Source organism: Rhipicephalus microplus, chromosome 3, assembly GCF_043290135.1.
Source record: "Rhipicephalus microplus isolate Deutch F79 chromosome 3, USDA_Rmic, whole genome shotgun sequence".
NCBI lineage: Eukaryota > Metazoa > Arthropoda > Arachnida > Ixodida > Ixodidae > Rhipicephalus > Rhipicephalus microplus.
In genome coordinates this window covers 8,034,640-8,052,874 of record NC_134702.1, presented here as the reverse complement: position 1 = coordinate 8,052,874, position 18,235 = coordinate 8,034,640, and the positions used below count along the sequence as shown (strand labels likewise).

General features: G+C 43.2%; 1 protein-coding gene across 2 annotated transcripts in view; it reads right to left on the bottom strand.

Moving 5' to 3' along the window:
- The window catches only part of LOC119183211 (transducin-like enhancer protein 4), a 75,534-nt gene that overhangs the window by 18,848 nt on the left and 38,451 nt on the right, over window positions 1-18,235 (bottom strand). For both annotated transcript variants that reach the window (XM_037433604.2, XM_037433606.2), the window contains exons 8-13: window positions 16,911-17,003; window positions 15,721-15,774; window positions 11,442-11,685; window positions 9,381-9,520; window positions 4,008-4,066; window positions 1,026-1,206 (exon numbers count right to left, since the gene is read on the bottom strand). In XM_037433604.2, coding sequence (XP_037289501.1) covers window positions 1,026-1,206; window positions 4,008-4,066; window positions 9,381-9,520; window positions 11,442-11,685; window positions 15,721-15,774; window positions 16,911-17,003 — 771 coding nt within the window. The remainder of the gene's footprint in view (window positions 1-1,025; window positions 1,207-4,007; window positions 4,067-9,380; window positions 9,521-11,441; window positions 11,686-15,720; window positions 15,775-16,910; window positions 17,004-18,235) is intronic.

Genomic DNA, 18,235 nt, shown 5'->3' with positions numbered 1-18,235 from the left:
TGTCATCCTTGCGATGAGCTTATTTTCTTGTCCCTCCGAAAAAGGCTTCGCGCCACAGAAAACTTGTGGCATGTGGGGTGATTCGAGCTGAAACGTGGGTAGCGTTCTGTCTGGGTGGGTTTTCTGAACACTGAAATGAACTGGTTCTGTTGTTGCCTTCTCACTAGTTCATCTAGAAAGGGGAGAGCCGAATAGTTCTCTCTTTTCACTGTAAACTGTACGTCAGGCTCAACAGAGTTCAGGCATGCGAGCAAGCTTTTGTCACCCCCGAGGAAAAAGCCGGTCTGGCTTCGAAATATTGGGTTTTTTAATACAATTTTTGGTTGGAGTTTTCCAACTGCCTCATAACTTCAAACTTTATTTTCTCAGCTAGTAATGAACTCACGATAGTGATACTTATGACATCAGAGTACTCAGAGGGCAGTTTAGCAATCTAAAACAACTCATTGTTTCTCTCTAGTGTCCCTTTAACAGCTTAACTTGTGAAGCAATAAAGAAGCAGTTCACCACAGCTAGGCATAAGGCAGTTGAGGTTTTATACATCTACATCTATGCCGCAAAAAGCTGTTAGGCCCAGACATTAAACACAGAAAATCACTGGCACTTACACCATTCTATTATCCTTGTTTGTGCAAAATATTGCATGTGTGTATGTGTAAAACAAGCCCTATGGAAGTCTTCAACATGCTCCTCTTCAGTACATGTAGCCCAGCACACATGATCTGTCACTCTGCTGAGATGAAAACAGCATTGTGGTTCGAGTGAAAAAGATCACTCTTCTCAAGACCACCCATGGTGTGTTGAAGTGCAGTGACCGCTTTCAATGATGTGCAGCACTGCCATAGTTTTTCCAGAGCCAAGGTGACATGTCGAGTGGAGAATCTGTCTAAAAGTACCTTAGGTGTCAAAAGCTACAGCAGCAAACATCTGCACATGAGTAAGCATGCAATCTAGTAAGCAGTTCGATGAAATGCTCAGTTTTTTTTTAAGATAGTGCACGCAAAAGACTGAATGGTACCACATACCTTGCCTCCTGTGTAGACATATTTGGTTGGATTGCTGATGGTGACAGCACACACCACTTCTCCGTGGGCCAGTGTGTTGATCTGCCGTGCGTGCCGCGGAATGCCTGCCCCTACCAATGCATCTGGGGGGAATGGCACTGGCTGCATCTGACCTTCGGCACTCACGTGAAAGGAATATGCCCTGTGCAAGAGAAGATCATTTTTTTCATCCAAATGTCAGCAATTTCCTGCTGCTGTGTGGAAAAGCATGTCAACGCCACTCTATCAAAACGGCTGGCTGTAGCAGAAGAACGAGTAGTCTTTTATTGCGATAGCAATTATATGGACACTCTCCACTGGATTTTGCCGTCGGCATCGCTATCACTCAAAGTATATGTATACTTATCAGTATATAGGAAAACGCAAGAAAGAAAAAATCCTGAAAAAGACTCCGGCACGCAGAAACGCGGAACCTGAGAGTCGTGAATGCGAGGCGTAAATTACGAAGCCACCGAGCAGCACGTCCTTCAATGTTCAAACAGCAAGCTATTTATATCTAACGCTTATTGCTGGTGATGGGCATCTCGGCGAGGAGGGGGAAACTATCGCGTTATAAGCATTACCAGCAAGATAGCTCTCATCTCCCATGAGTACTTTGCCCCTCAGAGTGGAGATGTTGGACGCTTGCTGGCACCCCGTTATCTCGTGGTGGGGGAGCATTGTAGTCTTGGCTGGCATTGGGCTTTCACTGGAATGTTTCAGTTACCGGGCGCACAAAGGTCACTGCAATCGTTGTACAGTCTCCGTTTGCGAGAAGGGCGCACTTTTCAGACACAGCGAAGTAACAACCGAGACGCTTATTCGCGTTCATCTGTACCTGTGAGTACATTTCGTGCGTCATTTGTGCGTGAGAGACGCGGCGCACGTTTCGATCTACTTGCCATGCGGCGCATGACCTTCCAATTTGTTGCTATCGCGTTGTTTGCTTTGCATTTGCGGCAAAGCTGTGACTTTTTATAAAAATGGTGAGTGGGGTTATTCAAGGAAAGATGCAATTTGAAAAAAAAAAAAAAAGTTGTGTTAATCTGTAGCCCAGGACAAGGAAATTTTTGCTGTATAAGTAGGCATTTATGCTAATTTCAAATATGTAATTAGTTTTATAGTAAGTCACTTAGCTTTAGCTTTATGCCATGACAATGTGTAACGTATAGTTGGTTTTGGACAAAATTTTTATGCCACTAAACGTTTATGGTTCTTGGCCATTAATGGCTCATATTGCTCTACATTAACTGTAGTATGTAAATAACTATCAAGAAAGTGCATATAAGAAATTTAAATGGCCAAGAAAAATTGATTGATTGATTGACATGTGGGGCTTAACGTTGCAAAACCACTATATGATTATGAGAGACGCCGTAGTGGAGGGCTCCGGAAATTTCGACCACCTGGGGTTCTTTAATATGCACCCAAATCTGAGCACACGGGCCTACAACACTTCCGCCTCCATCAGAAATGCAGCCGCCGCAGCCGGGATTTGAACCCGCGACCTGCTGGTCAAGGCCAAGAAAAATTGTAATGTAAAAATGCTTACAATTCTCAGCCCATACTAACTATATTCATTTTAGTTTTGCAATGATTATACAGGTGATACTAAGTTTTCATGAAAATACTTGCACCCTTCACAAGTTAAGGAATATCAAGTTAAGGAATATGTAGGCAAAATTCCATCCTGATTGGGCAATCACAATTTACCAAAAACATGATTTCTAAACTCAAGAAGTTGCCCAAAAATGAATATTGAAAAAAATTTTAAGGTTTAAGTGAAAGGTCAACTATGCAGAAAAGATGTTTTTTGAAGGTGTTTTCCTTCTCCACGATAGCTTGGCAAACATGGTTATTTTAAGCATGTGGTTTTAGTAAATTATTCATGCGAAATGCAATGACAAGTATAGCCAGGTGATGATTTCCAGGGGACTTTAAGAGAATGCGCTCCTTTTGGTTTTTAGTAGCCACCTTGCGCTCTTTAAAAGCGATTTTAACATATTTCAAGTTTAGTTGCAATCGTCAGTTTTTTAGTCATTAAAGTAGGAAAACTATACTTGTCAAAGCAAATAAAATAAAAAATATGCAATTTTTGAAAAAAAAATTCGTTTTTCGACTCGCATTTCCCCTTAATAATATCCATTTTTAGAAGACTTCAACAAACAAGAGCACAACTAAAAAAAGAAAAAGAAATTGAGAGAACAATGAAAGTGCTGTCCAGCCTATCTGGCTCACTCTAGTGTGTGTACACTAAAACAGGAAGACACACCAAAATGTAGACCTTTGTTTACTGAACAATTATAAGTGGAGTTTATCAAACGAACATGTAGGCCCGTGTGCTCAGATTTGTGTGCACGTTAAAGAACCCCAGGTGGTCGAAATTTCCGAGCCCTCCACTACGGCGTCTCTCATCATATGGTGGTTTTGGGACGTTAAATCCCACATATCATCATCATCATTTATCAAAAGAACATTTGAGTGCATGTAAAGCACTTTCAATCCCTTTTTACAAAGTGTTTAGTCACATTTAACAGTTCTAGAAGAACACACTGACATTACCATTACACAAATGTAATCAACTTAATAAAACTCAATCCTGTCATGAAGGTCTTTATTGATAGGTTCACTGTTAGAGTACTATATCTTTTTTCTGTTCGAAAATATCGGCTACCTACCAATCTGCAAGAAAAAGGTACACTTTAAATTTTCTACACAAAGCACGTCATGAAAAAGACAAACTGTTCTGAAAACCAGAAATCCTAGGTTTGTAATGCACAATGTACACTGCCAGCTGCACCCAGGTACAGACAAGCAAATTTGTCATTGCACTTGGCTTCTTTTACTAGGTATTTTACTAATAAACTATAATCGGTACATGAAACATAGCACTTGTGACAAAGAGTTGCATCTTTGTCTTTTTTAATAGAGTGTTTGCTACAAAAAGAAATTTCCAAGACTCACGGTTTTCCTGCTGGTATGGAGCCAAATCCTCGCATCGATGGATGTGGCTCATAGCCAACCTGCATTGAAGCCATGAACTGGGGTCAGGTTATTAACATATCAGAAAAATAATGGCAACACTGCAATAGACAATGCATGGCCTTCCCAAGTTTTGTGCAAGGCAATAAATACGGAGGCAGCACCTCACTACTGGCACTGAAACACCCACTGAACCTTGTAATTGGTACTCGAATCGTTAGCAGTGACCAATGGCACTCGGCAATGCCAACAGCAGTTGGGGTGGAGCAACTACGTAAAAAAAATTGTTATAAATTTTTTTCTTGTTTTATTGCCCAAAAATTTTGCTTTCATAAGGTTGCAGCTTTTGGGGTTAAGTTCTGAGCATCATAGCTTAAGATACATCTCTGCTCCACTATGAAAAGTAAAAAAAAAAAAAAACGCCTGTGCAAGAAGACAGAAAAGAAAAAGCAAGACAATGGTACACAACAGCATACCCTGCATTAAATCTCCAACATGACCACTTTCGACGAGAATGAATAATCAATATTGATAACTTGATAACTCAATATTGATAACTCAAACTTCTTTTCTACTCTTTCAGTTAATTCAAACAAATTTCTAATATTTGCTGGCCCACTCCGTTTTCATATGAGAAAACTACTGGATTCAATATGCACAAATAATTTAGTCGATACCTCTTGCTCGTGTCAGCGAGGAATATTAGCTGCATTTTTTACTTCTAGCTCAATTTTTATGTACATAAATTTTCGAAGTAGTCTAAAATAACGCCGATTGCCATTAGCAAAAATAAATAATAAGACAGCAGAAATTTACATGATAATCTGACATCTCTGCTTTTTTTGGCATGCTACCCTGTGTGATATTTATGCCAGCACCAAACAATTCAAACAAAATTTTTGGATGTTATTAAATTTGAATTACAAACTTCACTGTATATATAAAAAAAAGAAAACACGCCAGGCCTGTGCCAACACGCAGCACAGTCGCAGCGAAAGGTGCAAGAGCGGCCTTTAAAAGCCTTTTCTAAACACTCTTAGGGTAACTGTTACACACACACTTGATGGATACCCACTATGCCATAAATAATCATTATTTTTGTGTAGTAGGCCAGCATTCCCTGTGCCATCCTTCCTCATTCTTTGGAGAAGCGTGGTACCCACTACACACTTGCTATGAATTTTGTGCAGTTTTTTAAGCAGTGGCTGATGACGAGCAAGAATTATGCCAGACGTAGGTATGCGTCACAGTTAATAGGGGAACAAGAACAAGCTTATGTAATGGGTCGCATCACTGGACAACCCACTCTTTACGCAATTCGCAATGTGTCCTGCCTGGTTGTCCCTTTCATGTTCTAAAACGCTTAATTACTTATAATAACGCAATTCCTTTCCTGACCTCAAGCCCGCCTAAGGAAAGTTTTGAGACGTGTTTTGAGCACCGGCGTGGGTCAGTAATAGAATACTAGGCTGGCACGCAGCAGGCCCAGGTTCGAATACCATTGCGTCCTTGGCGTTTTTTATTTACCAAGTTTTTGTCTTCTTATTTCCTGTAATAGTGGTTACAGGATGCGGTGGGGGACAACTACGGCACCACGCGTGACCCGTGTTCTGATCTCATACATTGATTGATATGTGGGGTTTAACGTCCCAAAAGCACCGTATGATTATGAGAGACGCTGTAGTGGAGGGCTCCGGAAATTTCGACCACCTGGGGTTCTTTAACGTGCACCCAAATCTGAGCACACGGGCCTACAACATTTCCGCCTCCATCGGAAATGCAGCCGCCACAGCCGGGATTTGAACCCGCGACCTGTGGGTCAGCAGCCGAGTACCTTAGCCACTAGACCACCGCGGCGGGGCTCTGATCTCATACAGCTTTCACTGTAAAATAAACAAGCATGTGCTCATACAAAACTGCAAGGCTACATAAAATAAATGAAAAAAGGTAACAAGAGCTTCTGCAAAAATAATTAAAGATGAATGTCAAAGTAAGCAAATAGCTCATGTAGACTGAAGTTAAATGCAGGCTCTATCAATTTACTTTCAACATTTGCCCCTAACATAAACTTCGCAGTTGGCCCAAACTACTGATAATGCCAAGTTTTGGAAGATGTCATGATAGTGCAAGGGTGATTAAGATAACAAGCACAATGATTACCCTAGCACGGTAACATTAGTGAGATTACAGCTACAAGTTTGCATTGAAATTTTTTTTTCCTGATTTATTCTATGTGGCTCAGATAGTCCAACCATAAAACTTAAAGCGACACTAAAGAGACAGAGGAAAATGATCTTTAATGGTTTGCTATCCTGTCGTGAACACAGTCGTACCATTCTTCTTGAGCAGAGTTTTAATAAATGAGCAAACGGTGATCTGATGAATTGGCATTGACACCTCTTGGAATTTCTTTCTGGAATAAGAAATCGAGATGAAAAAAAACGCCTAGCTTCGATGGCTGAAGCACAGGAACGGATTGGCCATGAGACTAAAGGAATTGTCCTGCTGATGCAATAGTTAGTGGTGTTCTCCGACAGTGAGATCATTGGTGCAGGCAAGTGTGTATGTGCATTTTAGGTGGAAAATACCACTGTCTTTCTAAGTTGTACCTAATATAGATGAGACGTCGACCACAAATAAAGTATGGCCTTAATCGGACCAGAGCTGTTCATCGTATTCAACCTATCCCTGCAGGGTCTTTTTTTTTTGGTGCTGCTTCCCACTCCCTGCCTGTGTGTGTTTTTCATGTTATGCGGATTGTTGTGTAAACAATGCAATAGGACGTTCTTCAGGGCATGTACAACATTTACTGGGGATTCCCTCACCAAATAAAAAGTATTACTTCAAAACTTACGATTACTAAAAAGCTACAAGCAATTACATAATCAACAAAATCACGTAACTTGCCATTAATAATGCAGACTGAGCCACCAATTATCCATTTCATTTAGAGTCAGAATCCACACAAAGAGCTCTGAATTTTTTTATTTGTCAAATAGCGTGCACACGCAGCATGCTAAATCGTCATGGCTGCCGAGAGCACTGGGAAAGAGACAGTGCGCTACTGAGAGTACTGGGAAAGAGACATCAACTAATGCTGATGTGAATAAGTAATTAAGGTTAACCACACGAAAATAATATACGGCAGACAGGAAAAACCCAGAACAAGCATCTTTTTCCTGTCCACCGTGTGTTATTTTCGTGCTGTTAACCTTAAGTATGCACAACCAACTAAACTAGCCTAGTCAGCCACAGTAATGTGAAAGCATTAATATCTGTTTATGTGTTCTCTGTATGTATGGTGGGACACACCACATTATCTTTTTCTTTTTGGAAGAGTTGTATTGCAAGCGATAGTAATTTAAGTGGCCGGTATAGAACTCAGAGGTTAAAAAATTGTTACGAAGAGAAATATGCTCACATTTGCTATGTGAACATGCTTTTGCAAAAATATTGTGAATATGTGCTATAATAAGGAAGTTACAAGGCTTATGTTGAGTTCCAGTGGCACAGTTGGAGCAACCAATGGACTGTGAGCCAGCGCTCGGCTCTGGCGTAAAACAACACATCCGAAACCGCGATTTAAACACAGTCCGTGCCCCCTGGAGCAAGCACGGAAGCAAGGAAGGAGCGGAACTTCTTGAGTTGCCCAGAATACCTTTGTGTATTTATTCCATTCTACTAATTCCGCTGTCGAATTTTGTTGATATAGCACTCGTAAGTAGTAGCTTATGTGACAGTGACACGATCGATGAACTGCTTGTGCAGGAACTGAAGCTTTCCAACTCTGAGCAGTCGCAAAACACGCGACAGCAGCGGCGCCACCAAGCGGGTGAACGTGTCAAAGGGAGCGCATCACGCGGAGTTGCAGTCAACTTCGCCAATTTCGGCGGAGCAACTTTTCCTGCTCCTCGGAGTCACTCCCACTCTGAATCCACTCAGACTCTCTCATTGGAACACACTTGTCGTAAAAGCAGCAGAAAATTTTGCTCAAACTCAGCTATTGTAATTCAGCATTAAAAAATTTCAGCTGGTTTGAAATTTTCGTGTGGCCTCGCCCCACTTCTCTACCGTAGGGAGAAGGAAGGCATAGCCAGTCATCGAGACTCCGCCCTCTTTAGCAGTGTCCCACTTCACAGAGCTGATGTCTCTTCATGACTGGCTCTTCTGCAGCTTATGCTGGGTGGATGCCAGTTATTGTCGAGTGACTATAGTTAGCCTTAAAGCTCTGTGGAGCTGCCTGTGGCAAGTGGGACACAACCCGTTCAATGCTGGTATTGTGGTGTCGCGCTCTGCTTCCTTCATTTTATCTTGAGATGCATGAACTAAGAAAAGCGACCCTCGTTTGTTCGAACTGGGTGTCTCAGTCGCTGCCGATACCTTTGCTAATCGTACTGAACATTTCGCCACGTGGGTGATGCACCTGCAGCTCCCTTTTCTCTGTCCTACTGCACCATTTTGTCACGAGTGTTTTGAGTGTACGCAGTGGGAATGATGTAATCGACGGATAGCTGTCTTCTGCACAGTCTTTGCTGCTGGTGAGAAAGGCGGTCGAGACATCTCGGGTGATAGATATGCTTGCGACCTGCACAGCTGCCTTCAAACTGGTGACCTCGTGAGTGCTGCTCACAACCAGAAGGCTTGTTGGTGCGAGCAACACCTTCTCGCACCAACGATCACATTGTGGGTTCGGGACTAAGGTTAAGTTGTTGATCCAGTATGGCAGTGTTGACCAGTGTCAGTGTCGCGGTGTGCGGACATTTTTTTAGACACATATTCCCATGTGTTGCCTTGTTTCCTAGAGCTTGTGTAGCTTTCTCTCTGGTTTTTTTTTTTTTGGGGGGGGGGGGGGGGGTATCCATCGAAGGGGCCTTGCAACCCTTTTTCAAGTAGCCATGGAACCGATTGACTAAAGGAGCTGCCTCACGAATTCAGCGCCGAAACAATTTTTATTTTAGAATCCATCTGGTACGAGTGGAGTTACAAAGATCTGTCACACGCTGCAATTGTATTCTCTCTTCTCTCATCCCGACAAAAGCACTGAAAGCTAAGCAGAGAAGGATGGCACAGGGAAAGAAAATAATTTAAGCATGTATCATGACCTTGAGAACTTGTTCTATTTGAATACGTAGATTTTTCACTGCAATCACACGCACACGAGTGGCAGCTTTTTGCAGTGGTTCCTATAACGACTGAGCGCACCATGCTCAATTCAGCCAATGGATGATACAACAGCGATTTGACATTATGTTATGTTGGGCTAGTTGGTACATATTAGGCTGAAATACGTGGCGCAAGGATTCCAACTTCATGCAGTTTTTTCAACATCAGTGTTGTGCAGGAAAATGCCCTTACCAGTCCTCTGGAGTACGAGTTGAGCCCTGGTGCAATACTGTTATGCAGAACACCTTGTGGATAGGCTGCTGCACTGAGATCAGCTGGCATACCATGAGCGCCAGGTCCTCCACCGTGCAGAGGATACGGGTATGGAGGTCCTGCAAGGAAACAACTGCCATCACTATTGCTCAACTATTGCTTTCCTCAAGAAAAAGGCTTCACTTAGAATGAAGGCCCACATATGCAAACTCACTAAGTAGGGCAATTGGAAAAAAGTACTGGTATTACGATCACCAGTGTGCGAACACACAAGATGAAAAAGGGAGCAATTGTGCTTGTCTCCGTTTATAAGACACTTTTCTCTTGTGTCTCATCTGTCTAACGTACAGAAGCGAATGTAAGACTATTGCATGATATGCACGTCAACAAAGGCATTTTATGATCCTGAAGGCCTTATATTACATGCACAATAGAACTTATAAAAGCTTAAGATGAGAGAAAGGCACCCCGAACTTGTGGAGATAACAAAGCCCGTTTGCATGGCATACAGATGACCAAAGATGAATACCTAACTTTATTAACGAAAAGTGTGATAAAGGCAAGTGTCCATTGCAAGAAAGTAAAATTAATTAAAATGTACCAATCAATATAAAACATATAACGCAAGTTCAAGGATTTAATGTGACAGAACAATGATATGATTACAAAGCATGCCATAGTGGGGGCCACGGATGAATTCAGTCAGGGCTGTAATCATGCACCTAAACATATGCAGTACATGGGTGTTCAGATTTCAATAGTCAAAATGTGAGGATCCAATGACTTTCATGTTGGTTGAGTAAAAGCTCACGGCAGGACAGCCTATAAAGCAAACGTGGACAATTGTGCATATCATGACAACTAATCCTTTTCAAAAATGACATGTCAAACATGCATTATCATACTAGTGTGCCATTTAAGAGATTGCTCTGGGTGCTGACGAACATCGCAAAGAAGCTGCTGCTGCTTTGCTATCACGAACATAGCAAAAAACCCCCTGAAGACCCAGTCATCCACTGATTGTAAAGTTAAATATAGAACCAGGTATGTGCAATGTTCCCAGGGAGTTGTCTATAGGATCCCCCTTTCCTGTGGTGCATGTTATGTCGGACAGACTGGAAGGTGTCTGAACGATCGGCTGAAGGAAAATGCTAACATTGTCATCAATGGGAAAGATGGTTTTCTTGCACAGCACTGCACTGCGTGCAACTGCGTGCGCACTTTTTGAGGACACAGTGACGCTGTATAAGCATGAAGATGATCACACCCAAGTAATTGTTAAGGCTGCGCAGATAGCATGCCAACAGGACTCGTGGATTAGCAAGCCTTCAGTGTCTCTGTCCGAGAAGGAATTAGGGTTCCTTGAAAGTCTCAACGCGCACAACTAATCATAGTTCTTCTGTGTCTTTCCTTAGATTTCTTTTTGTTTTTTGTTTTTGTCTTTTTTGCCTTACTCATCTTTGCATTGCTCATTTATGTCCCATGACTTTTTGTCACATGGTATACTGTCACCTTTACATGTTTTCGTGCTCTGCACAATAAACTCAGTTGGAAGTTAGTGCTCGTCTTCTTGTGCTTTTGTCGTCGTTCTGAGCTCGCCCTATCACAATCGTCTGCGGAAGGCTAGAACCTACAATAAAACGCTTTCCTTGGACAACTCCCGAAGAAAATTTCGCTGCTGTCAGCTCCTCTGGTCGCGCACCTCCACAGAGAAATGGCACAGAGTTCTTTATAGTAAAAGAATTGATATATCACTCTAAGCTCAGTGCTCGAGTGTTAGCACAACAATTTCTCATCAAGATTGCATTTTATGCTGAACATCAATGATCATTCAATAGAGCAAATAGCATCTTTTCCTGACTACTTTGCTAAGAAGAAAGAAGACAGTCGTACAAGTAATCGATGAGCTTCGGTGAATGGTGCACACAAAAGCATGCAACCTTGGTGAAAAATTAAATGTAGCACAATAACATGGTGGCCCTCAGGCGTGTCCTAGTGGACTTTGTATGAGAGAACCACAGGTACATGGATGATCCGTACCGAGGGCAGCAGCCTTGGCACCTTTATGAGAGGAAGATGGTGCAGCTCCGGTAGGCGTGGCTGCCTTGGGAGTTGGCGTGCCCCCTCCCTTGTCCCCAGCCCCTTCCTTGTGCTTGGAGGAGGATGGCGTGCTCGAGTTGGAGGAGACGCTCGAATGGGGAGATCCATGAGGTTCCTTCTTGAGGCCCTTGTCAGTGCCATTCTCTCGTGGTGACAGGGCCCCGTTAGGCGCACCCACAGAGTCCTGCCATGACATCCACACAACACTTGTCAAAATACATCGTCAGCCCTACGGCCTATTTTTCAAGACTCAGTCCAAGAGATAAAGGACTCTAACATCATCCAAAGGGTGCAAAAATCATTCCACTTGTGACCACCACCTCATGTTCCCTGGCGCGATGTTCTGCTATGACACAGTGATAAAGAAGACTGAGGACATTCCTATTTATTTTTTACGTAGGCTTGCAGCTACTTCATAAACAGCTACGATAAATTGCCACTAAGGTCTTAGCAATTACACAGATGCTTGTCATTATACGGCTAATTGAGGATAGCGAGGATGTGACAGTCATGGAAAGTGATCAAGCACTTAACATGCGATCTTATATGCCATGCAAAGTGACACCATCACCTAAAGTGATCATCTTGGAACAGGGTCCCCGATCTCCACTCTACCATCCATTTGAAGCTCGGACACTTAAGATGTATTTTGTCTCTTGCTCCAGTGGAAAGCAGCAGCTTTGCAGTGAAAATCAATACTACCATTCAACCACATGCTTACACCTTTTCTTGCTGAAGGTGACTGTGCACTTTTGACTAGGCCAGTACTAGAATTCCGACTTGATCATAAACTAATACATGGTAACAACAGCAAACATTGCAAAGTACAACACATTTCATAATGTTTACCATTAACAGGATCACAAACATGAGCTAAAGGCTATCTCTGGATGTAATTTTGTTCAACCGAGACTGGTAGTGCTTACAATGGAACCTCGATTATGAGACTTTCAGGGGACCAAGCAAAACCGTCATGCAATCCGGGCGTCGTATAATCAAAGAACTAAGAATATAAGCAGTGATGGTCATTGCCGTCCCACAACAGTCAGTACATAATGCCTGAGCAAGTCCGCGACGCAATACTGCACTACTCCGAGGAATGTAGATTAAACTATGTGAAAAAATGACAATCACGCATTTTATCGGAGGCGTGAACGACCCTTTATTCTCACCTCTTAAAAAAATTGATTTTTTTCTGCGAGTTGGCCCAGCTACGACGCATTAGCTTCCTTTCGAGAGCTGCAACATCTGGCAACAAGTCGCTGATCTCATCGTGTGCGCAGGCAAGCCACCGAATGCTGTCGACGTAGTGCAACGTGTCCGTGTAAGTCGGTATGGAAGCACTTGCCTCTGCAGTATCGTCCATCTCTTCCTCATCAGAAATTTCCGCAGTCAGCCCGCACAGTTTAAATAATGTCATCCAGTGACACTGCACTGCACACAGCGACATTGTCGTCAGCACCAACATAGTCCGTAAAAGATCCAGGCAGCTCCAAGCGCCCGAACTCGAGTTCGTCATCATCAAGCACTGCAGATTCACTGGAACAGGTGCCACTTCTCTTAACACCGCAGTACCTGAAGGAGTTGGCGATAGTTTCTTGCGTGACCACATCCGATGCACTAGCGATGTAGTGCATTGCATCAAGCACTAAGAGCTTCGTGGCCATCTGCTTGCGTTCCTTGCACGCTAGCCGACGCTGCACCAGAAACTTCTTGTATTTCTGCTTCATGCACTTGATGACGCCGGCGTCAAGTGGCTGCAGCTAGCTAGTGCAGTTTAGGGGCAGAAATTCATCTTTTATATTCTTCAAATGTGACATATCAATTGAATGGCACGGCGCATTATCAAGCAGAAGAATAAATTTTTTTGTCTTCAGCCCCCTTTTCGAGTCCAGCTGCTGCAGATATGCGGCAAACTAAGCAGCAGTTATCCAGGCTTTGCGATTAAACGTGTACTGGCACGGCAGCCTTTTCATTCGAAGCATCACGGCTTCTTAAACTTGCCTGCCCTACCATGGTGGTCTAGTGGCTAAAGTACTCGGCTGCTGACCCGCAGGTCGCGGGTTCGAATCCCGGCTGTGGCGGCTGCATTTCCGATGGAGGCGGAAATGTTGTGAAGCCGTGTGCTCAGATTTAGGTGCACAATAAAGAACCCCAGGTGATCGAAATTTCCGGAGCCCTCCACTATGGCATCTCTCATAGTCATATGGTGGTTTTGGGACGTTACACCCCACACACCAAACCACACCAATCTCAAACTTGCCGATCATGAGGGCAGGAAGCTTTTCCGAGCCGTCTTTATTAGCAACTCTCTTCTTTGAACGTCAATGTCTGGTCTTGCTGCATGTTTTAAAGTAACCCAGTTTCGTCCACGTTGAATATGTTGTAGGGCTTGTACTGCCGTATCAGCTCCGGCAGTAGCGCCGTCAATTGCTCAACAGTGAAGGAGCTGACAGACGAGCTCTCTCCGCAGCAGCGACTATAGACAACTCCAATTCGTTTTTTAAAGCGATCTAACCAGCCGTTGGAGATTTTAAAGTCATCAATGCCACAGCGCAACGCAATAATGTTCGCCTTCTCCTTCGCAATTGCACCATCCCCGGCAATACCTACACTGTGTGCCTGACACAACCACTCTATGAGGGCCTTCTCCATAGCAGCATATTTACCATCCCTTGCGCCTGCCTGTTTAGGCCGAACTTTGACACATTCAGCAGGATGCTGTCCTTCGCAAGGATCATTGCTGTCCTCCGCAGGATGCTGTCCTTCGAGAGGGAATGTTCAGGTCACGGGCAATGCTGGCCTTTGTTACTCCGGTCCGCTTCTTCACCTCCTCAATTATGCGAAGCTTTTCTCTGAGCATCAGTGGTTTTCGGTTCCGCGACATCGCGAGACGCAGCCGTCACAACCAAAAGTACACACATCGATGTCACAAGGCACAAATGTGGCACGTGGATACTGCAGCTGCGGCGCACAATCTATCAACGAGGCACACAGGTGAAGGAACAGCCTAATGGCAGTGGGCCTATTCAATTTTTGCAAGCGCACACCTCAACACAAGCTTTCATAAATCGCGTGTGTTTAAAACGCCCCAGACCTCTATACTCTGTTTCACCACTGTGGTTCAGCACTACCAAAGCTACAAGGTGTAAGAAAGCCACACGCTTGAGCAGTGAAACCTAGTCCCTCATATACATGCCTTAAAATTTATCGGCGGTGTCAGTGTCCTCTCTAAGAGCATCGCGGTGCCAAGCAGCGAGCAAGACGAGCCTTCCCACTCATTCTACGGCAAAACCAAATAAGGATCTTTCAAGAACAGCCGGTGCAGTTGACTGGAAATGGCCTTTTTTTTGTGTATGTTACGCCACATCGATACATGGTATGTTTATTCTTCTTCCCGTTTACTTCGTACATATTTAAGTATTTGTGTCAGTTACGGCCGATAACTGTATATAAAAATCAAGATGGCAGCACCCATGTTGAAGGGACCGCCCGGTTTGATTCGGACTTCGTCTTGCTACACACTCACTGCGTCAACAGCGGTAAACAAATGGCGAAATCATCCATAGATTTGTTTCATCTCACCCTGGGAATAAAGCATCACGTACGTTTTGTCATTTTTAGCGAGATGAGCTGCTTGCTTCACCTGCTAAGCCTAACACACCGTGGCACCGAGGCAGTATTCGAGCTGCGTCGCCAGACCAAGAACGCCGCATCTCCAAATATCAGACATGCAACCTCACTCGGGGTTCCTTACGCTACGAGTGGAAGTGCGCAGTGCAGTGCAACAAAACGAATGCGCTCCAGCTGGCTCTGGCTGATGTTGGCTTTGATTAGCTCGCCTAAGCCGACCGCGTTGCATGTCGAAAAACTGAAGCAGCTACGTGAATGCAGCGTGGCAAGAGTAGTGTGCAAAGAAATGAGCTCGGTTTCTAGACTTTATTAATCCAGCCGCGCTGCCGGAGTGTGCCCTGCGTGCCAGCCTGCATAGTCGTCTCTTTTTTTTTCAAATCGGTCAGGCCATGGAAGCGTTGTACGAGGCGGGGTTGGCGTAAAATTGTGTCATACAATTGAGGTTTTTAATACATTGCTTCTATGGAAATTTTGCCGGGACCAAGCCGATTCGTCATAAAACACAGGTCGTCGCAGGACCGGGGGACGCATATTCGAAGTTCCACTGTATTTATACCAAGCACAATAGAGCAAACAGGGTGCTCACCTCATTGGCGACGTCAACCACCAGCTCTTGGTCACTCTTCTCCCCATCACTGTCCTGTAAGGAGACCACCTTGGCATTGAATACTACAATCCTAGAGTCGCCAGCATAAATTACTGAAAGTATACTAAGGAGAAAAATGATTTTTCTTGTATTAGTAAATTACTGTTTCAGGATGATACGAAGAACACCATTCTTCCTAGGGGAAGACTCTTTATAAACAAGCGAATGCACAAAAAAAAAATGCAGGTGGCATCACCACCTTGAAGTTTCAACACCAGCCGCCATGACATCATAGATTCTGACGACGTCTACTAGGGCCTAGGCAGTTCCTAATCCATGAAAATGAAGTACATTGTCTTCTGAAGGAGAAATGTGCATATGTTGTGTCAACACGACAATGTAACATATAGCTAAACAGTATGGACTTTGTTCCACTCTAACTTGAAAGTTCAAGCAAAGCAGTCTGCTGCATCTTAACTGGTGTGATCAAGCCATCGCGCCAACAAAAGAAATTTCAGGAAATTTCGTTTAGCCAGTGTGGCCAAAATTAAAAAAAAAACATTGAAATCTGTGCAACCACCACAGAAAACTTCAGCGGGAAACTTAAGAGAAACTTATTACATTCACTTTCTAGCATATCTATAATTAAACCAATGATGGTGAAATTGATGACACGAAGTTTTAATGGTGTAATTTATTAATTCACTTCAGGGTCCCTATGCTTTCTTCAAGCAGAATGCTACACCAAGAACCACGTTTCCAGTGGACATTAAAATTAGAAGCTTGTGCAGCTGAACCTATTTATAAAGAGACACACTGGGGAGCGTCCCGTATGCAGCATGGCCACTGCCTTGTTTCCTTGGAAGTTGGCTTGATCACACCAGCGAAAGTGCAGTCGACTGCTTTGCTTTAAATTGTTGAAGGAGCACGGACACAAAAATTGTGCATCTTGTGTTACCTGTTGCAATAAGTCAGTAACAGCCCACTTATCACGGCTGAAAAGCTCGTTTGCTTGGATCATTTGGAAAGGGTTCTACACAGCCCAGTTGCACTTTCAGTTTCAGAGAGCGTCGGGTGAGACGGGACCCGGACCGGTTGTCGTGTAAACATAGCTGGCTACATGAGCACAAAAAAAATGCATGCACGTGATCATTGTGTCGACAGAACTGCTCAGGCAAGGACATGCTTACTTTATCCTCTTTTTTGCGCTTCTTGAGGTCATGGTCGATGTCCGGAGAGCGGCCACGGAATTTTTCTCTCTCACCAGGTGAAATGGAGTTTCTCTAATAGGTCAAAAAGAAAAGGAATGATTAGGCATCCCTTCAAGAATTCCAGCATGTGACAGAAATGTACACAATGATATAGTCTAATGTAGATGATTGAAACTCATATGGCCTTCTAAATTTACTTCTCTTTCTTTCTCATCTTTATACCTTTTTGACAAGTCAGACCTAACGCTTGTAAGATGACAGTGATACTAGAGGCATACTTTAAACAATTTAATATTAAGTAAAACGATGCCTTGACCACCTTGAACTTAAAGTTAAGCGGTTACTACTATTCAGGAATATTTCTACATAACTTTACAAATTCCATAACCTCAATTGTGCTTGAACAGACATAAAACCTTAGTCAAATTATGCTGAATGCCATGCATGTACCCAAAGCATAGGCCAGAAACTTGAAAACGGATGTAATTGATCAGACCATGCTTGTCAACAAGGGGATGAGGGCGATACTTTACTGTACTGACAATACATGCATGAAAGTTTAAATTTGCCGATTCCCTGAAAATTCCTGAGCATACAAATAAAATTGATTTCTTCCAAATGCTCCTTTTGTGATTTTAATAAGCAGCATAAGCAGAAGTTCATAAAAGGCATTGCAATGGCAAGGAGAGGCTGAAATTTTTATACTAATTAAGACATGACAATATTCTCGTATTGTAAAAACGGCTCTTCAGTATTCGAATATTTCTCAAAAGTTCGACATCCTATGCAATCTGTAACTTTGTGAATTCGCACTTTCAGAACATGACTAAAAGCTGCAGCATGATTGGATGTGATAATGCACCATGGCTTTTCAAGAAGTTGGGAAGGCGTCCCCTGTAATTGGATGCCTTTGGTAATGCATGTAATTGCCATAGAGCCATGTGAAAGAACCAGGCCAGTCTCATGAAAACCTGCTTGGGTACCCTATGGAATGCGCTATATAGAAGCGAGAATTAAAAGAGGATAGCTCTAGTCAATACCATAGTAAGATCTCGACTCAAAACCCCCTTTGTACCACCATCCACATTTACACTATGTGAAAAATGGACCAAAATTTGTATACAGTAACCTCTGCTGTGTTTGGCAGTTGGTTTTCAAGATAGTTATACACTGCTACAACCTGGGAAATAAGAGTTGTGGGGTGTGTGTGTATTCTTTTTTTTTTTTGTAGCTTTTACTCTTGCTTCTTCAATCCCCAAAGGAGCAGCTCCAATGAGAAACCAAGGAATGATTCTGACAATAGG